At 38.5% G+C, this 22126-nt stretch overlaps 1 protein-coding gene across 2 annotated transcripts; it reads left to right on the forward strand.

Annotated features, from left to right (window-relative positions):
- Window positions 1-3985: 3985 nt before the first annotated feature.
- Window positions 3986-20158, forward strand: LOC137940367 (pumilio homolog 5). Of its 2 annotated transcripts, XM_068785398.1 has the most exons (12): window positions 3987-4323; window positions 6231-6324; window positions 7106-7758; window positions 8117-8285; window positions 8367-9555; window positions 9686-9827; window positions 10002-10109; window positions 12549-12761; window positions 12883-12993; window positions 13979-14173; window positions 19424-19595; window positions 19812-20158. In XM_068785398.1, the coding sequence occupies exons 3-12, from the start codon at window positions 7111-7113 to the stop codon at window positions 19832-19834; spliced, it is 2970 nt and encodes a 989-aa protein (XP_068641499.1). In that variant the 5' UTR covers window positions 3987-4323; window positions 6231-6324; window positions 7106-7110; the 3' UTR covers window positions 19835-20158. The 2 variants fall into 2 exon arrangements, with proteins under 2 accessions (XP_068641498.1, XP_068641499.1); XM_068785397.1 differs by having other exon boundaries at window positions 3986-4323; window positions 8117-9555.
- The last annotated feature ends 1968 nt before the right edge of the window (window positions 20159-22126 follow it).

Genomic DNA, 22126 nt, shown 5'->3' on the forward strand with positions numbered 1-22126 from the left:
AAATGGAAGAAGTTTGGATACAAATGAAAAAAGAAAAAAAAATAAAAATTAGCAATATTTTAAATTTGTTATGATTAAGATTTTCTCTAAAGTTTTCATTTTTTTTTTTTTTCTCTCGATGATTATTTGCTGCCAAACAACATAAAATAACTTTCTTTCCACTTTTCTTTTCTTTTCTATGGGTTCCAAACAGGAACTTAGTGACTCAAAGAAACATCTTTTAAGCAGTGTTCTTGAATCATTAGTATGTCCTAATCCCATTACACCTACTCACCATGTTTAAAGGGACCCCTCCTTGGGATCGATGAGGTTGAAGCATCATGAGGAGATCTAGGTACATAATATATCCAATGATAATGAGGTTTCTAAGACTTGTCTTTTATGGTTTCCAGAGTATTTTACAAGAGCTTCATGCATTAAGATCTTGCACCCAACAGTTATATTTCTCGAGATATTGTTCCACAGTTAAATATTTCAGAACTAAAAATGTGTACAATCATTAGGAAAGAAGGTGTAAACATGGTTCCATTACCGACATCGGAGGCCGAAGATCGGTTTGCCGAGAGGAGAACAACCCGATAATAGTTGTAAATTTTGTGTATATACTCTGATGTAAACTTTGTTATAATTCGTGGTGAATACAAGATTTCAAATTTTACATGGTATCAGAGCAAATACTCGTATGTGGGCTTCCACCCAAATTATCCACATGTAAGAGCCTACAAGACCTACACGTGAGGAGGAGTATTAAGGAATAGTTTCACATGGATTAGTGAGAATAAATATATTGAGTTTATTAGTTGGAAAAAAAGTTTCTTAAAATAGCTAGTCATTTTAAGAAACTTCTTTCCCAACTAATAAACTCAATATATTTGTTCTTATTAATCCATGTGGATTATTCTTTAACAGAATACCATGAATATTGGCTCTTCAACTAAAAGACAGGTAATAAGCGATTATCAAAGGACTCATTATCCAAAAAAAAAAAAAAAGAGTTGAGACTCAAATACTGTCTTAGGGTGTGTTTGGAACATAGAAAGTGGAGAAAAAAGAAAAAAAAAAAAGAAAAAAAAGAAGGAGAAAGAGAAATGAAATGATTTTTTTTTTCTTGTTTGGATGCTCATAGAAAATGAAAGAGAAAATGGAAGAGAGATATAATTTCTCTTGTTTGGATATATGTGGAAAAAGAAAAGAAAAGAAATTAGTAAATTTAAAATTTTTGATAATTAAAATAACTGACCCTTATTGATTGACTGAAACATAACTGGTCATGAATTGCCTTGTAAAGCTTAACCAAGCATTTTTGGAAGCAGATGCATTTGGACAATTGATGTATACCAGATACCTCAATATATTGTGACAATGGAAAAACTATTTCTAAAACATCCAGGGCAAGAACAAAGGAAATGCTAGAAAACCTCTGCTTCTCTTTCTTCAACATTATGTGTAGTTATCCCAAGAAACTGCTTCACAACTTGAGTTTGATTCCAGTAGAGAATCTTTTGTTGGTGTGAGACCCTCCAAATGAGGACTTCTTCCATATCCGTAAAAATAGAGGAAGAAGTCCTTTGTAACACCAACTTTAGAGACGACTCGAGAGACCAAAATTAATTCTAACTGTAGTTTTTTTTTTGTATAAATACGGATGTAAGTAGATGAAATGAATTGAATAAGAAATAAATATTTTACCGAAAGTCTACATGATATCAGAACGGGAATAACCCGTTCGACGATGACTGCAGGAGAAAAACTCTTGCGTTCGACGATAACGCAAGGAGAAAATTCCCGTTCTTTCTCTTTGCGTGCTTACTACTGCATACCCAATTTCAGAAGCTCCCGCCGTTTAGTCAACATCGGAAGCCGCATCGATTACGTTATAGATCATTCAATGGCAGAATGGAAGGAATTAGGGGAAGAATGTTTTGGCTTGACTCATGACGCCATTTCTTCTTTCCCTGCATTCCTTCCAAACTTCGTAGCTGCTATGGCAAAGTGAGGTGGTGACGGTGGTTTTGGTCTTGGATTCGACCACGGTGGATGTGGAGGTCGTGGTTGTGGTGAACGCTGCTAGGGTGGCCGTCGGGAGGAAGAAAAAAAATGGGTGCCTATAACGAAGCAACGACCTTTGGCATGAAAAAGACTTTCACCGACCGATCCCGATGGAGAGCTCAAGAAGAGCAGAAGACTTGATTAGTAAAAACAAAGGAAGAAGTCCTCCATAACACCAACTTCGGAGATGATCCGAGAGACCAAAATTAATTCTAAATATAATTTTTTTTATATAAATACGGATGTAAGAAGATGAAATGAATTGAATAAGAAAAAAATATTTTACCGAAAGTCTACATCTTCCCAATCTGCTGCAGAAGATCAACAAACTATATTTAATTTGCTTTATTTTCATCAGAGGCCACCCACAGTTCATAAAAATTACTTCTGAAAGCCATGAACTGACCATTGCTTTTGTGGAAAGGCACGAGGAAAGTGTCACTTGCAGGTTTCATGTCCATATCAACAATTCCATATTCTTTTAGGGTTTCTATAACCCCACCATTGTCATTGTTAAATGCCATATAATCACCATACTCTGAAAGGAATTTCATCTGTAGCAGATGCTAAACCGCAATTGTAGTGATACAGAGGTAGAAGAAAACAGTGTTCATGCAAGAAAGCAATCCTTGGCATCATATTGTGAGCTTTGCCTTGCGATTCTGAGAAAAGTAAGAGCAATCTGAAGGGCTGTGATCTTGCAGTGGAACCTCAATGGAAGGATCTATAACCTCCCGTCCGGCCTCCTCGTTGTTTACAACTTTACAAACTGCAAAATCAGCCACATATCCTCCAATATCTTCTTCAATCGTTGCCTACCTCTTCCGTTTTCCAATGCGCTCTCAAATCCCTGGAAATCGCTCGTATAACCTATTCGTCGTATATAGTATGTGCCAGACAAATGTGGATTGAGCGTTCACATCCACTATTCGGCGAAATGCTTGTGAGAACCGAGAAATCGTATCTGGCAAACTTCACGGTGTCTGCTTACGGCCAGCAAATTGGCCTCTTCGATGATGCACGACTGTTTCTCCCAATCTCACACCCTTTTCTCTCTGGTAGTTATAATGGAGGACAAACAAACCAAACAGACGACGCTCCATCCAAGACGTGAGCTGCCAGCCATGAGGACAAAGCAGCGCGGACACTGCATAGGACACCGCCGGCGCTTCACACGTGGCAAGATTATTCCGTTTGGTGCTCCTTCCAGAAGACGCCTGTGAATCTTTCGCTGCATTTGAGTCGGCTGGCGCTGCTTTCCGGCCATCGATCAATTCCTGTTTTTGTTTGCTCATGTCAACGCCTCGTTACGTGTCCGGCATTTCCATGCACCGGATTGCTGTTCGTCTCCCGCTGGTGCTGGCAAATTGGGCAGTGCTGTCTGATGACTGACGAGAGATTCCTCCTTTGAACTCTTGAGTGATTTTGTTGCAGTTCTTTTCATCCTCCGACGATTGAAAAATGTTAAAATGGCTCTATAGAAGCTGAGGAGAGCGCCGGAGAAGCCAGTTAGCCTGCCATGACTTCCGTCACTAGTCGGAGCGATCGTCGCCTACTCTGGAAAACTATGTAATATTTTTATTAGAATTTTATTATTTTCTTAGTGATTTTTATTAGAATTTTATTGATTGTATGTTCAGCACCTTGTGAATTGTGAAAAGATAATATTTTTGTAAATGGAACAGTGCAGATACGCGCCCACGGCCCATTGAAGGACGGTAGTTTTAGGGTTGGGGCCTGGGGGCCAGGAAGCAGGGATGGATACTGTACAGATGGAGCCTGGAAGGGCTCCACTCCCCACAAGCGTCACTAGCCAAGCTATACGGATTCCGTACGAAGCCAAGCACTACTGCCACCTCGAGGTGTTGAACAAGCTTACCCTTCTCTTTCCGTCTAGGGGAGCCACAAAAGACCAAAAGCAATCAACGGAAAGTTCGGAAAATCGCTTCGGACTCTCTCTTCTTCAGTGCTTTTACTGATGTGTCCGGAAGAAGGTGACCGCTTTTCGCTACTTTAAAGAGGCTATTTCAGTCTTTAAATCTCTTAAACTTATATAGAACAATCCAAAGCCTGCGGGTTCTCCTTTGGTGCTTCTCGTGGAGGCGACACACCGTTTCGGCTTCCGAGCAAGCAAAGGACGCTGAAAATCACTCATGCCGCTGGCTGAGGCCACCACACGCGACACCTTTCTGTGAGTTTTTCCTTCCATGACTCGACTAGTGGAGAGCTCTCCCTCGTTCGCGGCAGCAAGGGTTTCACCGGCCTCATAATCAGGTTCTTGTATCTGCCGGTGGTTTCTCTCTCTGGCGTTTTTTTTTTTTTTTTGACACTATTGCGACCGAGGTAGCGTTTTAGAATTTTTCTGTGTGAAATCCTGTTGTTGTTGGTCTTTGGTTGCTGTATTCAACTCCTTGAGATGAGTTTGCTTGTATCAAAACTTCACTCTAACTCTAGTGGTTCGGTTGAGTAGCTTGTTTCTTATCTGGAGAACTTTTTCAGAATGACACTTCTCGATTGCAAATGGCGGTTGTTGAACCTGTCGTTTGTGGTGATTGGTCAACTTTATTGTTCTTACTATTTCGAAGTCCTCTAGGTTCTTAGGTTGCGGATATTGTTTGGATTCTGATGCGCTAGAATTTGATTGATTATCTCCTTGTGCTCAGTAGGTTTGTTTTGGTGAGTGGAAGAATGTCCTTTTTCTAGGAGTAGTCTTTTTGGATTACCCTTTTATCATTAAGTTTGAAGATGTTTGTGTGAAATGCAAATTTAGCTATTTTTAATGTGATGAAGATATGTGCTTTCTCCATTGCTCATTACAGTGTGAATGTTTAGTTTAAGATGGAAGCAGGTCGAAGGTAGAGGAGGGAGCCCTGACGTTTAAATTTAGAAGTTTATGCTGTTCATTCCATGAATAACAATCGGACACCTTTTAGCTAGCTAGAAGCCTGAGAGAGGGAAGTCCTGCATGAAACCTAAATAATTGGAGAAAGCATGATTAAGCTTTTCTTAATTTTCTTTGCCATTGTTGTTAAAAAGAGTTATTATTAGCTGGTGCACAACAATAGTCTTGAGTCTCCTCGTTGATTCTAAGCATTCTATGAGGAGGATAGTGCTCCCCCTTTCTATCTCATGATAGCATGTGCTGGCCCTGCCAATTGTGTAGCTGATATTCTTGCTACAGAAGGGTGTCAACTTCTTGTTGTAAATGGGCCCTCTTCTGTGCTACCTTGCCTTTAATTTCTCTTTCTGTTGTATAATTGTAAATGGGCCCTCTTATGTGGCACTTGCCTTTAATTTCTCTCTGTTGTATAATATGGTCTTATGATTTTGACACTTTGTATTATTTCTGTGACTTAATAAAATCATCATCATCTTTCAAGAATCAAGAAGAATAATTGCAACATGCACAAGACTCCCTGGTCCCTGTGAGACTTGTACCTGAGACATTGCACAAATAAACCTGCTTCATTTGGAGCCAAAGGCGTAAATGAAGAAAGCATGATAAAGCAAATAGAAGCTAAAATAAAAATGATGGGCAATTGTACATATGAAGTTCTTTATGTTAGGACTGATAACCGTATTATCTCTATGCACATTTTCTGATCTTTGGTATCCATTATTTGGTAGCTTCCTCTTATGGATACTCAGTTTTCTTGTTTCATTATGCAATTATTTCCTTTGCTAGTCATCATGTCATATACTTCATCACTTTTTTATCAGGTGGATAAGGAATATGAATATCAAATATGGAGACTTGTAGCCACTTGGCTTTTTGTCATCCTGTGAGCACTTGACAAAGAAGACAACTGATTTAGATAAAAAACTTGAAAGGCCTTGAACATTGTTACTTTACTTAATGTTTGTAGTGATGAATGAATGGATGATTCATTTTATCTTTTTGGGCCTTAGCCTTCAGTGTAATGTTGGAAAGCAGTTTTACTGTATAGACATTAGCATGGAAGGAAGAAGCATCTTGCTGTTGTTCTTCATAAGACAAGCAATATAGGTTTTTTCCCATGGCATTGTTACTTTTTCTATAGCTTTCTCTCTCTCTCATCTCCCCAATGTATGGAGCAATTGACTGGTGTATCCTACTTTCAAGTTACAATATTTCCAGTTTTTGTTTTCTTGGTACATGTGGCATCCAACTGCTTATATTTTGCTTCTTTTTCATCTTTCAGTTGCAGAAGAGGAAAAACCTCTCATTAGAGCATAAAATTTTCTTTCCTTGAGTTGCCTATGAATGAGCTGAGCTGCAATCAGTGGATTTTAGAGGTAATCTTCAAGTTTCTGTATCCAAGTCATATTTCTATCTCCTTCTTCATCTTACATTTATGGCTTTATAGTTATTATAATATTATTTTTTCCTATTAACTAGCCAGTCTTTGGTAGATTGGACCTTTGACTCAGAGGTCACACTGGGGAGGGTGTGGGAAGGGGGTATAAGTCTTGGCTTCTAGTCTCATGGATGAGACTTGAAGTTTAAGTTGTAATCTGCATAACTAACATTCAACAACAAAAAAGGAAATCAGACTACCATAGGTGGAGCACCTTGTAACAGCTTCTTCCTGGTTTATGAGCCCAATTCTAGGTGTCTTGCCAGCTGGAACAATCAAGTTTGGTAAGGTCTATTTGATGTAAAATTTATTAAGTTTCACGCTGAGTGGTCAGCAATCTGCAATCAGCGGTTCCTTTTTAACCTTTGGATTTTACATGGGCAAGTAGATAGTCTAATATTTGGCAGACCATTCAAATAATTACTGCCTCTGTGTGGCAGATCTACAACCTACTAAAATAGGGGATTGTATTTATCCAGTGGTTATATAGCCTGGTTGAGGGTGGTTATATAGTCTCCTTTTCTTTTCTTATGCAATAAAATATTATATTAGGTTTTGTACAAGCCTGTCTTTGTTGAGTGTCTTTTTAGACAATTTTTTATCGCTTAATTTTTAATGTTAAGCTTCAGGATATCTGTGCCATTGTTCATCAAGTGATATAAAAAGCTGCAAGTATGTCAAAGAAATTATTCTCAGAGAATTTTTGGTTTTCTTTTCAGCTAGAATGGCAACTGAAAGTCAAATGAGAATAGTTGGAGGTGGTGAGGCAGGTAAATGGCCTCCCTCTAGGGATGCCACAAAACTTCCATCCTCATCGAATTCTGTGGTAGCACAGGACTTGGGTTCACTTTTGAGAGGTCATACATTTCGCGGAAATGGTAAGGATTCAATTCCCAGTCGGAGTGGAAGTGCACCACCAAGTATGGAAGGATCGTTTTCAGCTATAAGGAACCTTATCGATCAACAACATTCCAGTCCTGAAGGTAGCTTAGCCAGTCTGAATAGTGCTATTGAAAACTCTGAAACTGAAGGGCAACTTCGTGCAGACCCAGCCTACTTAGCATATTATTCAGCTCATGTCAATCTGAACCCTAGGCTTCCTCCACCTCTCATCTCACGGGAAAAGTGGCATTTAGCCCACCATGTTAGTGGTCTTGGAGATAACTGGAGATTGACTTCTTTTGATGACAGCACAAGTGGATCTTTATTCATGCCAAGGGCTGCTCTCTCAACTCATAAGGAGGAGCCTGAGGATGAGAAGTCACCGAGACATACTTCTGATGAATGGACAGGAAAGGGTTCTGAGTTTCTGTCTGGATGGTACACAACCTCATCAGCAGCTCGTCATAAAAGTCTGGTCGATTTGATACAGGTCAAAATACTATCTTGACATGTTGGAAAGCCAGTCTGGTATTTACATTAGTTGCTGTGTCTGTTATCTTTCTGGCGGAAGTTATATCTACCACCATAACAGTGGGATCTTGGTTCTTTGATGCATATAAATCACTTTATTTCTCAATTTTCAACAGGATATACTTTTGAATCTTTCTTGTCTAGTTTTCAGTTGGGGCTAAGGTTTTCCACCTGTCCATTGTGTTGTTTTGACTACCACTGGAGCTTATCTCTGGAATGTAAATTTGATTCTTAGACCAGTCAAAGCAGTTAAAGTTTACTACATGCTAACATGATTATTTTGTTTCTATATTGTTCATTCTTTTAAATGTTTCCAGGAAGATTTCCCTCGCACTCCATCCCCTATATATAGCCAATCACGCTCCTCAAGTCATACGGCAACTGAAGGAATAGGTGATCAAGATGTCCATGCCAACCATTTGCATGAATCATCTGTTAGCATAATGAGCACAGAAACACATACAAAGATGCTAGGCCTGGGTGCAGGTATGTGCATGTTATTGGGATTTATGCTTTATCATTCTCATTCTACATTTGGCTTAGGTTTATCACTAATTGACATGACAGGAAGCTCCAGTCTTGGTTCACAAGGAGAGACAAGGAGTATAGATGTTCCCTTAGATGATGCGGAGTTGATTAGTGGTGTGGCTGTTTCAGATATCGACAGCATTGAGTCCAAAATGGAGGGATTCACTATTTCTAACCTGCCCAAATCTGATGCTCGTAGAGGTCAACAGGAACAACAATCGCCTCATCGTGGTAACATGCCACGACACCATTTTCATCTACAACAAGGTGTATCTCAAGCTCAGGGGTCCCACTCTCAGGTTGGTAACACCCAAGGAATCCATCGTTCATACAATGGGATGGATCACTTATCTCATGCTCATTCCAAATTAACCCCAGCTGAGGCACAACCAGTTCTTCATACGTCAGGAATATCACCACCTTTGTATGCCACTGCAACTGCTTACATGGCTGGTTCTCCTTTTTACCCCAACTTGCAACCATCAAGTGTCTTTGCTCCTCATTATGGCATAGGTGGGTATGCTCTTAATGCTGCTCTTCTTCCTCCACTTATTACTGGTTACCCTCATGGTGCAATTCCTATGGCTTTTGATAATTCTGTGGGTCCCAGCTTTAATGCTCGCTCTGTTGGCATGTCGACTGGGGGAGGTGTTGCACCCGGGGTTGACATGCAACATCTGTACAAGTTTTATGGACAGCTTGGGTTAGCTTTGCAGCCTACTTTTACAGATCCTCTTTATATGAATTACTTTCACCATCCTTCTGATGATCCGTATAGTGTCAGTGGTCAATATGATGCTTTGACCCCTAGAGGAGGGATTGTGGGAACCCAGGATGCATTTTTCTCACAAAAAGCTTCAGCCTCAGCATATACAGCTGAGCAGAAGTCTCACCATCCTAGAAGTGGAGCACTTAGCATTCAAAGCCCTCAGAAGGTAGGACTTACTAGTCCAAATTCTTATGGAAGCCCCCCTGGAATGGGTGTTTTGATGCAGTATCCAACCTCTGGATCCCCAGTGGTTGGAGCAAATGTTGCTGGACGAAAAACTGAAAACTTTAGGTTTCCAGTAACATCAAGCAGAAATATGGGAGCATATGGATGGCAAGGACATAAAGAAGTTGAGAAGCTTGATGATCAAAAATCATATTCTTTTCTAGAAGAGTTGAAATCCAGTAAAGCCCGCAGGTTTGAGCTATCTGATATTGCAGGACGTATAGTTGAGTTCAGGCAAGTATCTATATGAACTAAGGATGATCTTTTCTTTTGGTCTCAGAAGGCAAAAAATATAAGTAGCTGTTGGAACTGTTGCCATCTTATTTTGTAATGTAAGTGATTGCTTTTGTGTTTTTGGTACCAGTGCTGACCAACATGGGAGTCGCTTTATTCAGCAGAAGTTGGAAACTTGTACTGCTGAAGAGAAGGCATCCGTTTTTGAAGAAGTCCTTTCTCATGCTCCAAGTTTAATGACTGATGTGTTTGGAAATTATGTGATCCAAAAGGTATTGTTGTCTAAAAATGTTGCATTTGACTGTCTTCCCATGTTTTTTCTTTTTTTCTTTTTATATTCCCCTTAGTTGATCTGGTGGTTTGCATTTGTATGAGCTGTGAAATCATCTTATGTTCTGTAAATACAGCAATAATTTGCTAATACTTTTCTCCATTTATTTTTTCAGTTTTTTGAGCATGGAAGTCCTGAACAAAGGAAACAACTTGCAGACCAGCTTACTGGCCGCATTTTACCTTTGAGTCTTCAGATGTATGGGTGTCGTGTCATTCAGAAGGTAAGACAACTTCAAGAGCAATTTTACAACTGTTTTCTGTGGAACAGCAACCTTTCAAGATTGGGGTTTGGGTTGCAAACTTGTCTAGAACGTGCAGCTCTAACACTAGCTTGACTTGGAAAGGTGGGTAGAATAGCCATCTAAATAGATAGGTTTGTTGGAGGAGGATAGCATTCTTTTCCCCCCTTAAATTATGCTGATATTATTGGATAAAGATTGAACATACAAAGGGTACTCTTTAGTTGACTGGCATAGGGGGGAACAGGTGCATGAGATTAGGGTAGAGGTTTGTGATCAATGGTAACTGGAGATTGACGATCAGCCCCCTAAGTAGGTCAGCATATAAGCATTCCAACTTACTGACCTAGGAGAGTGAAACCAAGACATATCATGGGATACCCCTTAGTAGTTAGCATATCAGTATTCCAATTGACTGACCTAAAAGATTGAAACCAAGAGATATCAAGGGATCAGCCCCCTAAGTAGTAAGCATATTTGCGTTCCAATTTACTGACCTAGGAGAACGAAACCAAGAGATATCAAGGGGATGGGTGAGATCTTGATTGTCTTCAAAGATGCGGCAAACATGATAAGGAGAATCTTTGAATCCTTGAGCCCATGAAGAAGAGCCCTAAGTCTGGCTTGTCTGCAGTTGCAAAGCCCATGGACAATAGAGAAGGGGAGTATCAGTATGATTTCTGAAGATTACCCCATAACCTGCTGGCCATAAATTACCTTTTGAACTACCATTAGAGTTGAGCTTGATGGATATCCTATTTTTTGGGTTGGGGGGGGGGGGGGGGGGGGGGGATTGCAAACACCTAGAAATCACTGTTGGAGGGTTCTGAGGGGCACATCTGCCTCAAGTTGCTAATGCCTTCCAAATAAGCTGCTAGAAAACTTCTTTCAGTCATGCAGTTCCAAAAAAAAAAAACACCTTACAGTCATCAATGTGGCACAACCCAAGAGAGGATCTGGTGGATCGCTTTCTCAATAACTTTCCTCTCTGAACAATTCTTGTTGGAGAGAGCGCAATGGTTGCATTTCCTTTCTGATGCACCATCAAATAGTTAGCAGTGGGAGAAGGCTGCCATAGGAACTTATGTAGCTGAGCATTTGGCCAGTAAATAAACTTTTTACTCATGCCATGCAGAAGGCCAGAAATGGACTATTTTGAAGGCCTATTGTAGAGATTGCAATTATAGAGATTCAGATAAAAATCTCTTTATTTCAATGGTGAACTAATTTGATCAAGAACTGAAAACAAAATATATAAGAGCTCAAATTCCGAAAAAAAGAATCCAAAGGCTAAGGGGAGGGCAAAGGGGGAAAAAAATAGCCAAAAGGCTTGAAAAGCCCCAAAATACAAAAAAAGAAGACGTGGAGATTAGGAAGGGGCCCTCTGAGGCTACCACAATTAGTCCCTTCTTTCACAAGGGATTTCACACCGTAGTTTAGGAGCCCAGTACACACATCCAAGTGATGGGAGAGTTGACCAAATTCAAGAATGTTCTAGAACCATTTCAAAGAAATTAAGTGACTGCTGAGGAGGGTCATCCTATGAGCACACTAACTTTAGAGTCTATTTCAATATGGAGAGGCTTGGTTCTCTGCAATAAGCTTCGCTGGGATCTAATAGATGGGCACGGTTTATATGGCATATGGAAGGAAGAAATTTGTAAGGTTAATAGGTGGTGGATGCAACCATGAACTTTTAGCTATCAGTATCCTGTCTGTCAGTTGCCTTATTTCATTGCCAAAGAGAAAGAAATTCTATGTCATTGTATCTTCTTTTCTGGTTACTTCTGCTACTTCTTGAGGAAGCTGTCAGAGAGAAGGCTTCAAATGATTTAATCATTTATCTTTCAAACTTGTCAGAGTTTCTGTCTGCTGGTGAAATGGTTTCATGTTGAGAAAATGCATTCTCCTGTGGTTTCTTTTGTTTTTAAAATGGTTTTCTTTGTCAACCTTTCTCTCTAGTTTTTCTCCCTTGTTGAGTGATTGGTGGGAAACATAGTGAAGAATGGCTTTGATCTTCTCTTTTCTAATGATATATTCGCCATAGGACGCATGGCTGTGGTTGTTTCTGCAATAACAATCTGCAGTAGCCATTTAAAATGAATATCTATGAAAATTCCCGGCTGTGAACTCTCGTGCTTTTTGGTGGTTCTAGGCCTGAAATTTGGAAACATTTGTCCGTTTCCTTGATACTTAATTGATATCAACACTTAATCGAAATATTAAAACATTGCTGGACACACGTAATCATCAACCAATATGGAACTTATTAGTGGTCCTTATATCATCTTATACGTTTTAGAAGTTCTCAGATCACATTCAGATAGATTCTGTTTTTGTCCTCTTTACTCAGTTTGTTGTTGAAAAGCATTTGATTGATCCTCTTTCTAGTTCTCATCTTTTTCTTATAATCTAATTCAGGCTCTCGAAGTTATTGAACTTGATCAGAAAATCCAACTTGTCCTCGAACTTGATGGACATGTTATGCGATGTGTACGTGATCAAAATGGGAATCATGTAATACAAAAATGCATTGAATGTGTGCCAACGGATAAAATAGGATTTATCATTTCAGCTTTCCGTGGTCAAGTTGCAACATTGTCAACACATCCTTATGGTTGTCGTGTTATCCAGGTAACTCAGAAGCAGCTAGGGCAGGACTCACAACTCACACTTTTTTGGGACAGTGATTTGTTCTATTTCCTACTTCTCTTTTTCCTGTTTTTTTATGTGTCTCTCTTACTTTGTCGGACAGAGAGTGTTGGAGCACTGCACTGATGAGCAACAAACTCAGTGCATAGTGGATGAGATATTACAATTTGCTTTGTCTCTTGCCCAAGACCAGTATGGTAATTATGTTACACAGGTAATGTCTGGTTTCTTTAGTCATTTATGGTGTGACCTTTTCTTAGTTTCTGGGTCCAGATGTACTGTGTTTTTGAATCGGATTATGTTAATGTTTCTAATTTTTCTGAAACTTGCAGGCTAAAAATCTACACCTACATTTAGTTCCACATGTTTGCTTTTCACATTTATTTTAATTTTCAGTTGCTTGTTTCATATGGCTAAATGTGATGTTGGTGGGATAATGCAGTGGTAATGATGATAATGGTGGATGACGAATGTTGAATGAGGTGTTAGTGATCACAGAGAGCTTACTGTTTGTTTTTGTTAGAGTCACTAGCTTGTTGTAGTTGGTCCTCAAGGGAGAACCTGGCTGCTTACTTGCAGCGTCCTTACGCGGTTCGTTCTTCGAGCCCTGTTTCTCTCTTTCCCCTATCCCCAGGGAAAACAATTTATTTTTTAAACTATTTATTGAGAGAAGAGCATAAACAATTAATGGAGCTCCTGTTACAATAAAATAAAGGAAAAAATAGAAGGGTAGTAACTATGGATGGGGAAAAACACTTCTTCAGTCCTGTAGAATACAATTGAGGGAAAGGCCATAAATTGCTAATTTGATGTGTCTCTTTGTTTGAGGGAGTCAAGAATGATTGGAGTGCCCAATAAGTAGTAGTGCTATTCAATGCTGTTGATTCATGATTCCTGTGCTCTCTTGCTGGAATAGTCTCTGTGAGTCTTGAGTTCTATGTAAGACATTGGTTAGTTCACAGCTATCATGTAAAGCAAAAGAAATACATTTTTGTCCAACCCGTATATGTCATCTCTAAATTCTTCGGCTTGATTAACTGTTTCATCTTCTTCTTTCCCTTTGGAAAAAGGAAGAATCTGAGACCTGAGTGATGCTTAATGAAAAAGCTGCCCCTTTTCAATGCGTACATCTCGATATGTGGAGGTGGACAACAAATCCCTGTTCCATTTGTCAATTTCATTATTGTATTTGCTTGCAGCATGTTCTGGAAAGAGGAAAACCCCATGAAAGGAGTCAAATCATTACCAAATTGGCTGGACAAGTTGTACAGATGAGTCAGCATAAATTTGCATCAAATGTTATTGAAAAGTGTTTGGAGCATGGTGATACCTCTGAGCGAGAACTTCTAATTGAGGAAATAGTTGGACAGACAGAAGGGAATGATAATTTACTGGTATGTGATAATCCATGGGTTTCCTTTTTATTTGTTGTTTTAATTTTTTCTCAACAAAAAAAAAAAAATGCTTCCAGATCCTAAAAAGTGATGCATGACATGCTTACCATTTTTCCAGAACCTGTATATCTCATTGGTGCTGTTGGATAAGACACTAGATAGTGCTTCCTTTGTTCATTAATCATGTGATCATTGTATTTTCCTTTTTGGCTGGGGTAAATAATTGTTTTAATTTTTCTAGAACTCTTTATAGCATTTTTTCCTTTTTCTGAATGAAGGTTGTTGAGAGAAGGGAACAAAGAAAACCAAATTTAGATCTCCCAACTGACAGGGAAAGGCTGAAATACAAAAGAAATGTCACAAGAAGAGCAAAAAAGAAAAAAGAAAAAGAAAAGGCCTCAATTAAGCTTAGCAAACAACTTGTCAGTGCTGATCCAGTCCATCTGGATTTGTAGCATGATTGTTAGAAAAAAAAAGAAAAAGAAAAAATCGCAGCATGATTTGCTGAGTGTTACATGCAACGAAGGGATAGAGAGAGAGACAATGTCTTCAATCTCTTTGTATAGAGGAAGTAGATGCTAATGGAGATCATTTGAGAGCACCAACTAATGACCATCTTGTAGTCACTTTTCACTTCAAGTGGTTGGCTGAAGTTGTTTTGAGGAGAGTCTTGGCCCAATGCAGCTAGGATATCATTTAGCTTCCGTAGAGTCAACCATCCTGGGGAGGATGCATGCTGGGTGTGAAAGGTACCTGTCCTTGTGGCTATGATGACATCTCTCATCATGAAAGACCTAGGTTCACCTCAAGAACTTCCGTGAGAGATTTACTTCAAGGAACAAGAGGAAGGAGGAGGAAGGGAGGGGGAAGACCAGTCAATGCAGAATGGTTGATTAGAAATCTATTTTCAGTTACAAGGATGGGATCATTAGGGTATCCGTAAAATCTTGTTAAGAATACAATGGTTTTGGAGAACTTGTGTTGGAATTTTGCAATTACAACTTGATCTTTTTAGTTGGATGCATTTCTTTATGGTATTAGAGTAGGTATTATGTGTCCCCAGCCATAGTTGGGACTCCACCTAAAATGATCCACATGTGGTACCACATGTATTAGAGTAGGTATTATGTGTCCCCAGCCATAGTTGGGACTTTACCTAAAATGATATACATGTGGTACCACATGAGATTTAAGAGTGATTAACAACCCACTAGAAGCACTTTGGTTGGGCTTCTTTAAAGCTTGAGGATTTGATTTAGATGACTCTCTTTATTATTAGTTGGTTAAAGTCCCACCTTTTTGTGGTTATGTGCACTTCACGTCTGAAGTTAGTTATATGAGAGTGAGATTGTTGTGGGAGTATAGTCCGAAGGTTTGGATATGGATAGATCTTGTACTTATTGTTTGAGAAAAGGCCTCTGGCTTCTACTAGTTATTTTGGAATGGACCTAGACCTGACTTCAGACAAAGTATAAGCCACTTTGCTTATGTTTTGTAAAGCGTGTATGCATTCTATATGGTGTTTTATGTATGTTTCCCACGTTTTGGACCAGGTTGCCTGTTTTGGCTTGAATGTCAGGGATAATGTTTGAGGTCAAAAGTCATTTTGTGGCCAGTTACCTGTGCTCTGTGAGTAGTTATTTTAGGAGTGAAAATTGTCAGAAGATCAGTGACAGTCCCGACTGAGTCTCATGTCAATGTCTGAAAGTTCCACTCCTGGAGAATTGCAAAGACCAGCTGCATCGGTTGGTTTGACTGCTGAACCGTGAGAACTCACTAGTTACCCGTGTCCTCTCGTCTTACAGTCATTAAATTAGAGTGGAAATGGCATATCGGTGATGACTTGAGCGTGTTTCTTATCCACACCTGAAAGTTTCACCCCTGGGGGAAGTAAAAAACCAGCTGCCCCGGCTGGTTTGACTGCTAAACCATGATAACCTGATCATGCCAGAGCAGTCTCATCCTCCTTTTTTTTTTTTTTGAAAATGTCTCACCCTCCTTTCGATTACATGAAACTGGGAGGCCCTTTTGTCTTTGATTGCTAATTGGGGAGGGTAGGGTCGTTCTCCCCTTCCCCTGTACATTTTTTAAGATAATTTTAATATTTCGATTGTAAAATTTTATGTCAATTATGATATGAGCACCAGTACAATTGCTAGTTTTTAGCAGTTGAACTGGACCTAGCCACCTTTCCAGGTCGTTGCCTGGCTTGTTCTAAATAACATTGGTCTGATGGCTTATTTTGTAATCAAAGGGGTAAAGGGCATGTTAGAAAAGTAGGGTTAGTAAGGGGGATCTTTGCATAGAATAAAGACAGTGGAGTTAGCTAAGAAAGGACAAAGGGGAGATGATCTGGTTTTTGGTCAGTTAGCTGTTATTCTTGAGTTAGTTAGTGAGAGAAGAAGGAAAAAGTATATTTAGGGTAGGCAGTGTCGGATGAAGAGACGAGAGGTATTTGAGAGGGATTGAAGGAAAAAAAGTAAACAGAAAAAAAGAGAGACAAGAGCTTTTTTTTTGTTTGACTTTATAAAAAAAAATGTATGCTTCTAGCTATATAATATCACAACAAGAAGGATGGAGGAAACTTTTGAACTTTTTTTGTCGATTTTTGTGTGTAAGGTCGGGTGTCCTAAAAAACTTAGTTATCTATTTCTTTTGATGCTATATAACCTTTAGTTCTCCATCCCTTCTTATGCCAAATTGGTTCCATGCCATAACTCACCTATTTCATTAGAAGTTCTAAAAAATATAAAAAAAATCAAGTTACATAACTCAATAGTTTTAAGACTTGTTTGGTTTGACAAAGGTAAAAAATGAAAAAGTCTAGAAATTCCATGTCTTTTAGCATTTGATTCCAACGACGAAACAAAAGAAATGAAATTGAGGGAGAAAGGAAAAATGAAGAGTATGTAAAAGGGGAAAGACACTGATATTAGATAAATAGGTTCGAAGAGAGCTTTGTGGTACAGTTCTTTGTTGTCGATGTTGCAGCACAACATAAACTATAGTAATATGCTGCTATAATTATGTAAAAAATTGCCACTTAAAAGAAAGTAAAACAAATCTTCTCTCTTGAGAGAGGAGGAGACTATCAGCCACCTTCTCCTCTCCTGCACTTTCTCTTGGTCAAATTGGATGGCCATTCCCAACCGTGCGAGCCTTCGGTTATGTTTGCCTCTAGACTTCATGTCTGTTTGCAGAATGCTTCTTGGGATTTCCTTCCCCAAGATGGGCAAGTTGCTTATCTCTCTACCTGCACTGCTTTCATCCCCTGAGGTATCTGGAAGGAGCACAACAATCGGCGGTTTAATGCCAAGCTTCATCTCCTGAGAGGGTCACCACCTCTATCATTGGCTTTGTCTCCTCTTGGCTTCATACCAGGAAGGAGTTCTCTTTTCTCATGGGCTTTCCCCTTGGAGACAATTAGTGTGCTCTTGCTCAGATGGGTTCCCCATCTAGATTTCCTACTGTTCAGAGTGGCAGCCTCCTCAACTGGGTTACCTCAAGCTCAACTTTGATGGCAGCTCTCTCGATAACCTCGACAAAGCCAGTTTTGGTGGGTGACTCTGCAATGATTAGTAGCTGGTTTTCCTCTCGTTTATCCCTGTCGTGGCGACACTGGGATGTTTTTTATGCTATCATGGATCTTCTACCCCACATTTCTTGTATTTGATCTCATATTCCTAGATCTGCTAATTCTATAGCCGACTTGTTGATTAAGCATGGAGTCTCTCTCCAATCCCTTGTTGTAAAGGGTGTGCTCCCCTAGCTTGTTTGTAGTTTTAATGCTTGTTTAATAAAATGATCACTTTCTAAAAAAAAAAAATTGTTGAAATTGCCGCTAAAAGAAAGTTAAAAAATCTGTTACTATGACAAGTTTTAGGGCAAGGAGAACAAGGACTTTAGAAAGAGAAGAAATAATTAAAAGAGAAAGGATGATGCATCACACTTTAATTTAGAAGTCACTAGAAAGGGAGTTTCGTTCCTAATGCCAAAATTAATTTTCTTTTAAAAATTCAATTCATTAATTGGTTTCACTGCATGGCTCTAGTGGCTTTATGTTGCTACTAACCAGAAATCAACAGTTCAGAGTATAGCATAAGAGCAATAAGAGACTGAAATGGCTCAGACCAACTCAGACCCAAGTATAACCCAAATAAGTTCACAAACTATTAAGTTTTTAGGTCTAAAATTTTGCTTCCCTGGTTCATTTAAGAAACTTCTAGATAAATGTTTGACTGCAAATTTGATGGGCTGATAATTTAGCTTGCATTGATATTTCATTGCAATCTCTTGTTGTTGGAAACACTTTTCCATTTGTCTTTGATTCTTAATGTGGTTTTAATTTTGTTTGTTTTTTATGAAAATGTTGCTAATCCTGGATGTTTTTGCATCTCCTTGTTTATTCTACCACTTTAATGAAAGTCTCATCATTTTCAAAACACAATGTCTGCTATCTTTGCTTTGAGGGCCGAAAAACTGTTTGGATGGTTACCATTACTGTTTTCCTTTTGTGCATGCGGCTTATGTCTAATGATGTCCTTTCTCAAAATATAACTTATATGTGGGGTGCCGAATTGAGAAGACAATCCACTCGATTCTCTTTTGGCTGGATGCTGAAGGCTCTTTGCCATTCTTGGAGGTTGCAGTGTTATCTTGATGAAGCTTAACATGCTAACAGTCTCATGAGATGAGGCTTAAAATATCTCCCAATCTCTTAATATATCTTGGTTCATACTTTCTTTTCAGCAGACTATTGCTGAGTCTCTCAGCCAATGAGGGTACATGTCAGCAACGTCATGTTGTTGGGCACAGCTTAGTTCTGTATTTGTTTCCTCTAGTGCTGGTTTATTGTCCTCCCATTTTCTATCTTCTTTCTTTACTTTTTCAATAGAAATCATTTGCCAGTAACAAAAAAGTTTCTTCCTAGAGATTTTTAAATGTTCCTGCTAGATAGGTGCTTCAAACAACTTCTGTAGCAATTTTTACTGGCAGTACCTTTGAAATATTATCTTCTAAAATTCTTTATATAAAATGTAAAAAGATAGTATTGCCAACATTTAAGTTTTTTATAGTGGAATGCATAATCTGGTTCTTGGAAACTTTATGGGCATTGGTAGAACTGTATGAATTGATCTTCAACTTGCTTTGAACTTAGGACACTGTTCTAGTATCCTATCAAATGCGTACTGTTTGTTGTTGAGTCTAATTTTTCGTAAAAGTAATGGGTTTGTGGAATCTGGGTGACAGATAATGATGAAGGACCAGTTTGCGAACTATGTGGTCCAAAAGATTCTTGAAACATGCACTGATAAGCAGCGAGAAGTGTTGCTTAATCGCATAAGAATACACCTCCATGCACTGAAGAAGTATACGTATGGGAAACACATTGTTGCTTGGGTTGAACAATTGGCTGGTGAAGGTAAGTACATGCTTAGATTATAGCTGCCACATTACCTTTTTTGGTTTCTGGTTGAATTGATTTCACTCTTTGAGAATTCCTTAATTTAAGCAATATGCTTGAGTTCTTATCTGCCTTATCAGTATAATGTATTAATATTCCTTCTTCTATCTTTCATTAAAAAAAAATTGTTTGTTTTTTATATTGAGAGAAAAATATAATGCCTTTTTTGTGCAGAAATCGTTGCCTCAGAATCATGAAAAAAGAGTTGCATGTGAGCAAATGGTATAGTATTGTGCTCAGGTGGTAACGGTGCATTTGACAAAGCCTTTTTACCAGTCATGAGGAGAAAATGGGATAGGAGCGCAAGCCGCCTTTCAGTTGATACATGGAAGTGGGTAGCCAACTGTGTCGAAGGTGGAGGAAGAGGTATGACCCTACTTGCATAATTTCTACCGATACTGTAAAGTTAGTAAATAATATGTGTTTATAAAAATTGCTTGGAACAGTCTGTTGTATGTATAATGTATAGAACTGGTAGTGTATATTAGATTGCCCTGTAATGAAGCTTGCGATTTTGAGTTGTTCTTTTTGAATGCTGTTGATTGTTTAGAAATTGGGTTTGCTACGACATCTCTTTGGAGTACTCTGCAGTCTTATTGTGCGGATTGATTTACTGGATTTTTGTTTGGAGTATGAACCTTGAGGTCGCCATGACATAACATCCGAAATCGCTGGATTTGTTCGCTCTTTCTACTCATTTTCGAGCCCAGCCTAACCCTTCCCTGTGGAATCGTACGTAGCGAGTATTCTTCCCGTAAAAGTAGTATGTGTCAACCACCTCATCATTGATGTCATATTCTAGCGCTGGTTTGATTGCATCTTCATCTTAGTTGCTAAACATTCTCATAAATAATTATTTTTTAAGAATAATTCGCATTTAAGGGAGGGTAACGTGAGGTTATGCTTGTAGCATTGCTGGTTTTAGATGGTTTTAAAGGTTAGTGAAATTTTTTTATCTTAATGATGGATATTAAATTTCCTAGAATTTCTGAATTTTCCTATACCTGCTCATAATTCTGTCATAAAGAGATGTTCGACAAATCGGCGAAGACGTCTTTCTTTGAAAAGAGAGAATTTTGCGAGTTCAAGTTTTTATTAAAAATAATTTACAGAAACAATTCAATTGGCCCGGAAATAGTCCAATGTTGGTAGAGCAAAAACCCTTAGGCTATGGCCATCCAAGATAGATTTAAAACCAGAAAGGAATTTAATAATTTTGTTTAGAAATTTTTATATATTATTTTAAATTATGTAATTTACCAGCTTATTATACATATAGAAGTTTACATGGAAAAAAAAAAATACCCTATACCTTGTTTGAATGAAAAAGTAAGGTAAGCGGTAACCCTTACAAACTCGTATTCACAGCCTACTACTTTTATGTATAGATATTAGACAATTTAGGTTTGAAGATAACAGGTAGAAATAGAGCAACTGCAACCGTGAGTACATGACTTGTGGCTAGTGGCTAATCTTTCATTTTTTAAGGATATGGGAACCGAAACATTTGAGGAAATAGAGTGATCTCACAAGCTCAACCTACTTGTTATTGGGTGCTGAATGGTTAATTCGGAGGGAATTACCCCCGTAGTAATTATGTATCTATTCCCAAACTTAACATGGTGGCAGACAAAACCGATAGAAAATACATCCAAGGGTCTTTTGGTTATTTTACCATTTTTGTGGTTTCATTTCTTTATGTAATTTTGTTCTACATGTAGAGTTATGTTAGTGGTTAAATTTTCATGTACATAGGATACATAGTTAGGGAGATATAAGGAGAATAAATTTTATTAAGTGTATAAGGGTATTTTTATAATTATTAGCCTAAACTTATTTTTTAAGAGAACTGGGGGTGTGCATGACCCCCAATGAGCCTTCTCTTGCTCTTCTCAATTTCTCTCTCTTTTCTTCTCATTTTTTTCTACCAAAATTCTTACTTTTCACATGGTATCAAAATAATAAATTGCTGTTGAGAGCATTCTATTGCAGTTCTTCATTAGTTTTGAAGAAGACCGACTTCCTTGAGGAGTTCTACAAGTTTTTCAGTTATTGGATCATAAAAGTTTAAGTTTTTCTCTTGTTTCGTTGCCATAACCTTTGGATTATTGATTACTATTGATCATTGAGAGATTTTCTATGCTTTAATTGCTCAAATTAGGTTTCTATTAGAATTTCTTGGGATGTGTGTCACCCATCCTTGTTACTGTGCCTGCATCATCATGAAATTTCTTAAGTCAGCTCTAATTGAGAAGTATTCTTCATGATTCTAGTTGAGATTGATGCATTGTGCTGGTTTTTGACTTGTTGAGAGGTGCACATATCCTAATTTTGCGACTGGGGCCCACTTTGGTGATAAATTTGGAAATTATCTAGAAAGTTTGATTGGTTATTTTTTTTTATTCTATATCACTAATCTAGCTAAAACACGGGAAGTTTACACTCTGTCTAGAGATAATTCTGGACTTGATGAAAAAGATACAATCATG

Source organism: Aristolochia californica, unplaced genomic scaffold, assembly GCF_029961685.1.
Source record: "Aristolochia californica isolate CCGP_79_NKW_82.1479 unplaced genomic scaffold, dmAriCali1.0.hap1 SCAF_9, whole genome shotgun sequence".
Lineage (NCBI taxonomy): Eukaryota > Viridiplantae > Streptophyta > Magnoliopsida > Piperales > Aristolochiaceae > Aristolochia > Aristolochia californica.

Excerpts from the sequence above, each read along its gene's own strand:
- LOC137940367 (XM_068785397.1), top strand. The coding sequence starts at position 7,111 with ATGGCAACTGAAAGTCAAATGAGAATAGTTGGAGGTGGTGAGGCAGGT. Across the intron at positions 12,762-12,882 it reads ATGGTTGTCGTGTTATCCAG|AGAGTGTTGGAGCACTGCAC; the intron begins GTAACTCAGAAG and ends TTTGTCGGACAG. Across the intron at positions 14,174-19,423 it reads AAGGGAATGATAATTTACTG|ATAATGATGAAGGACCAGTT; the intron begins GTATGTGATAAT and ends TCTGGGTGACAG.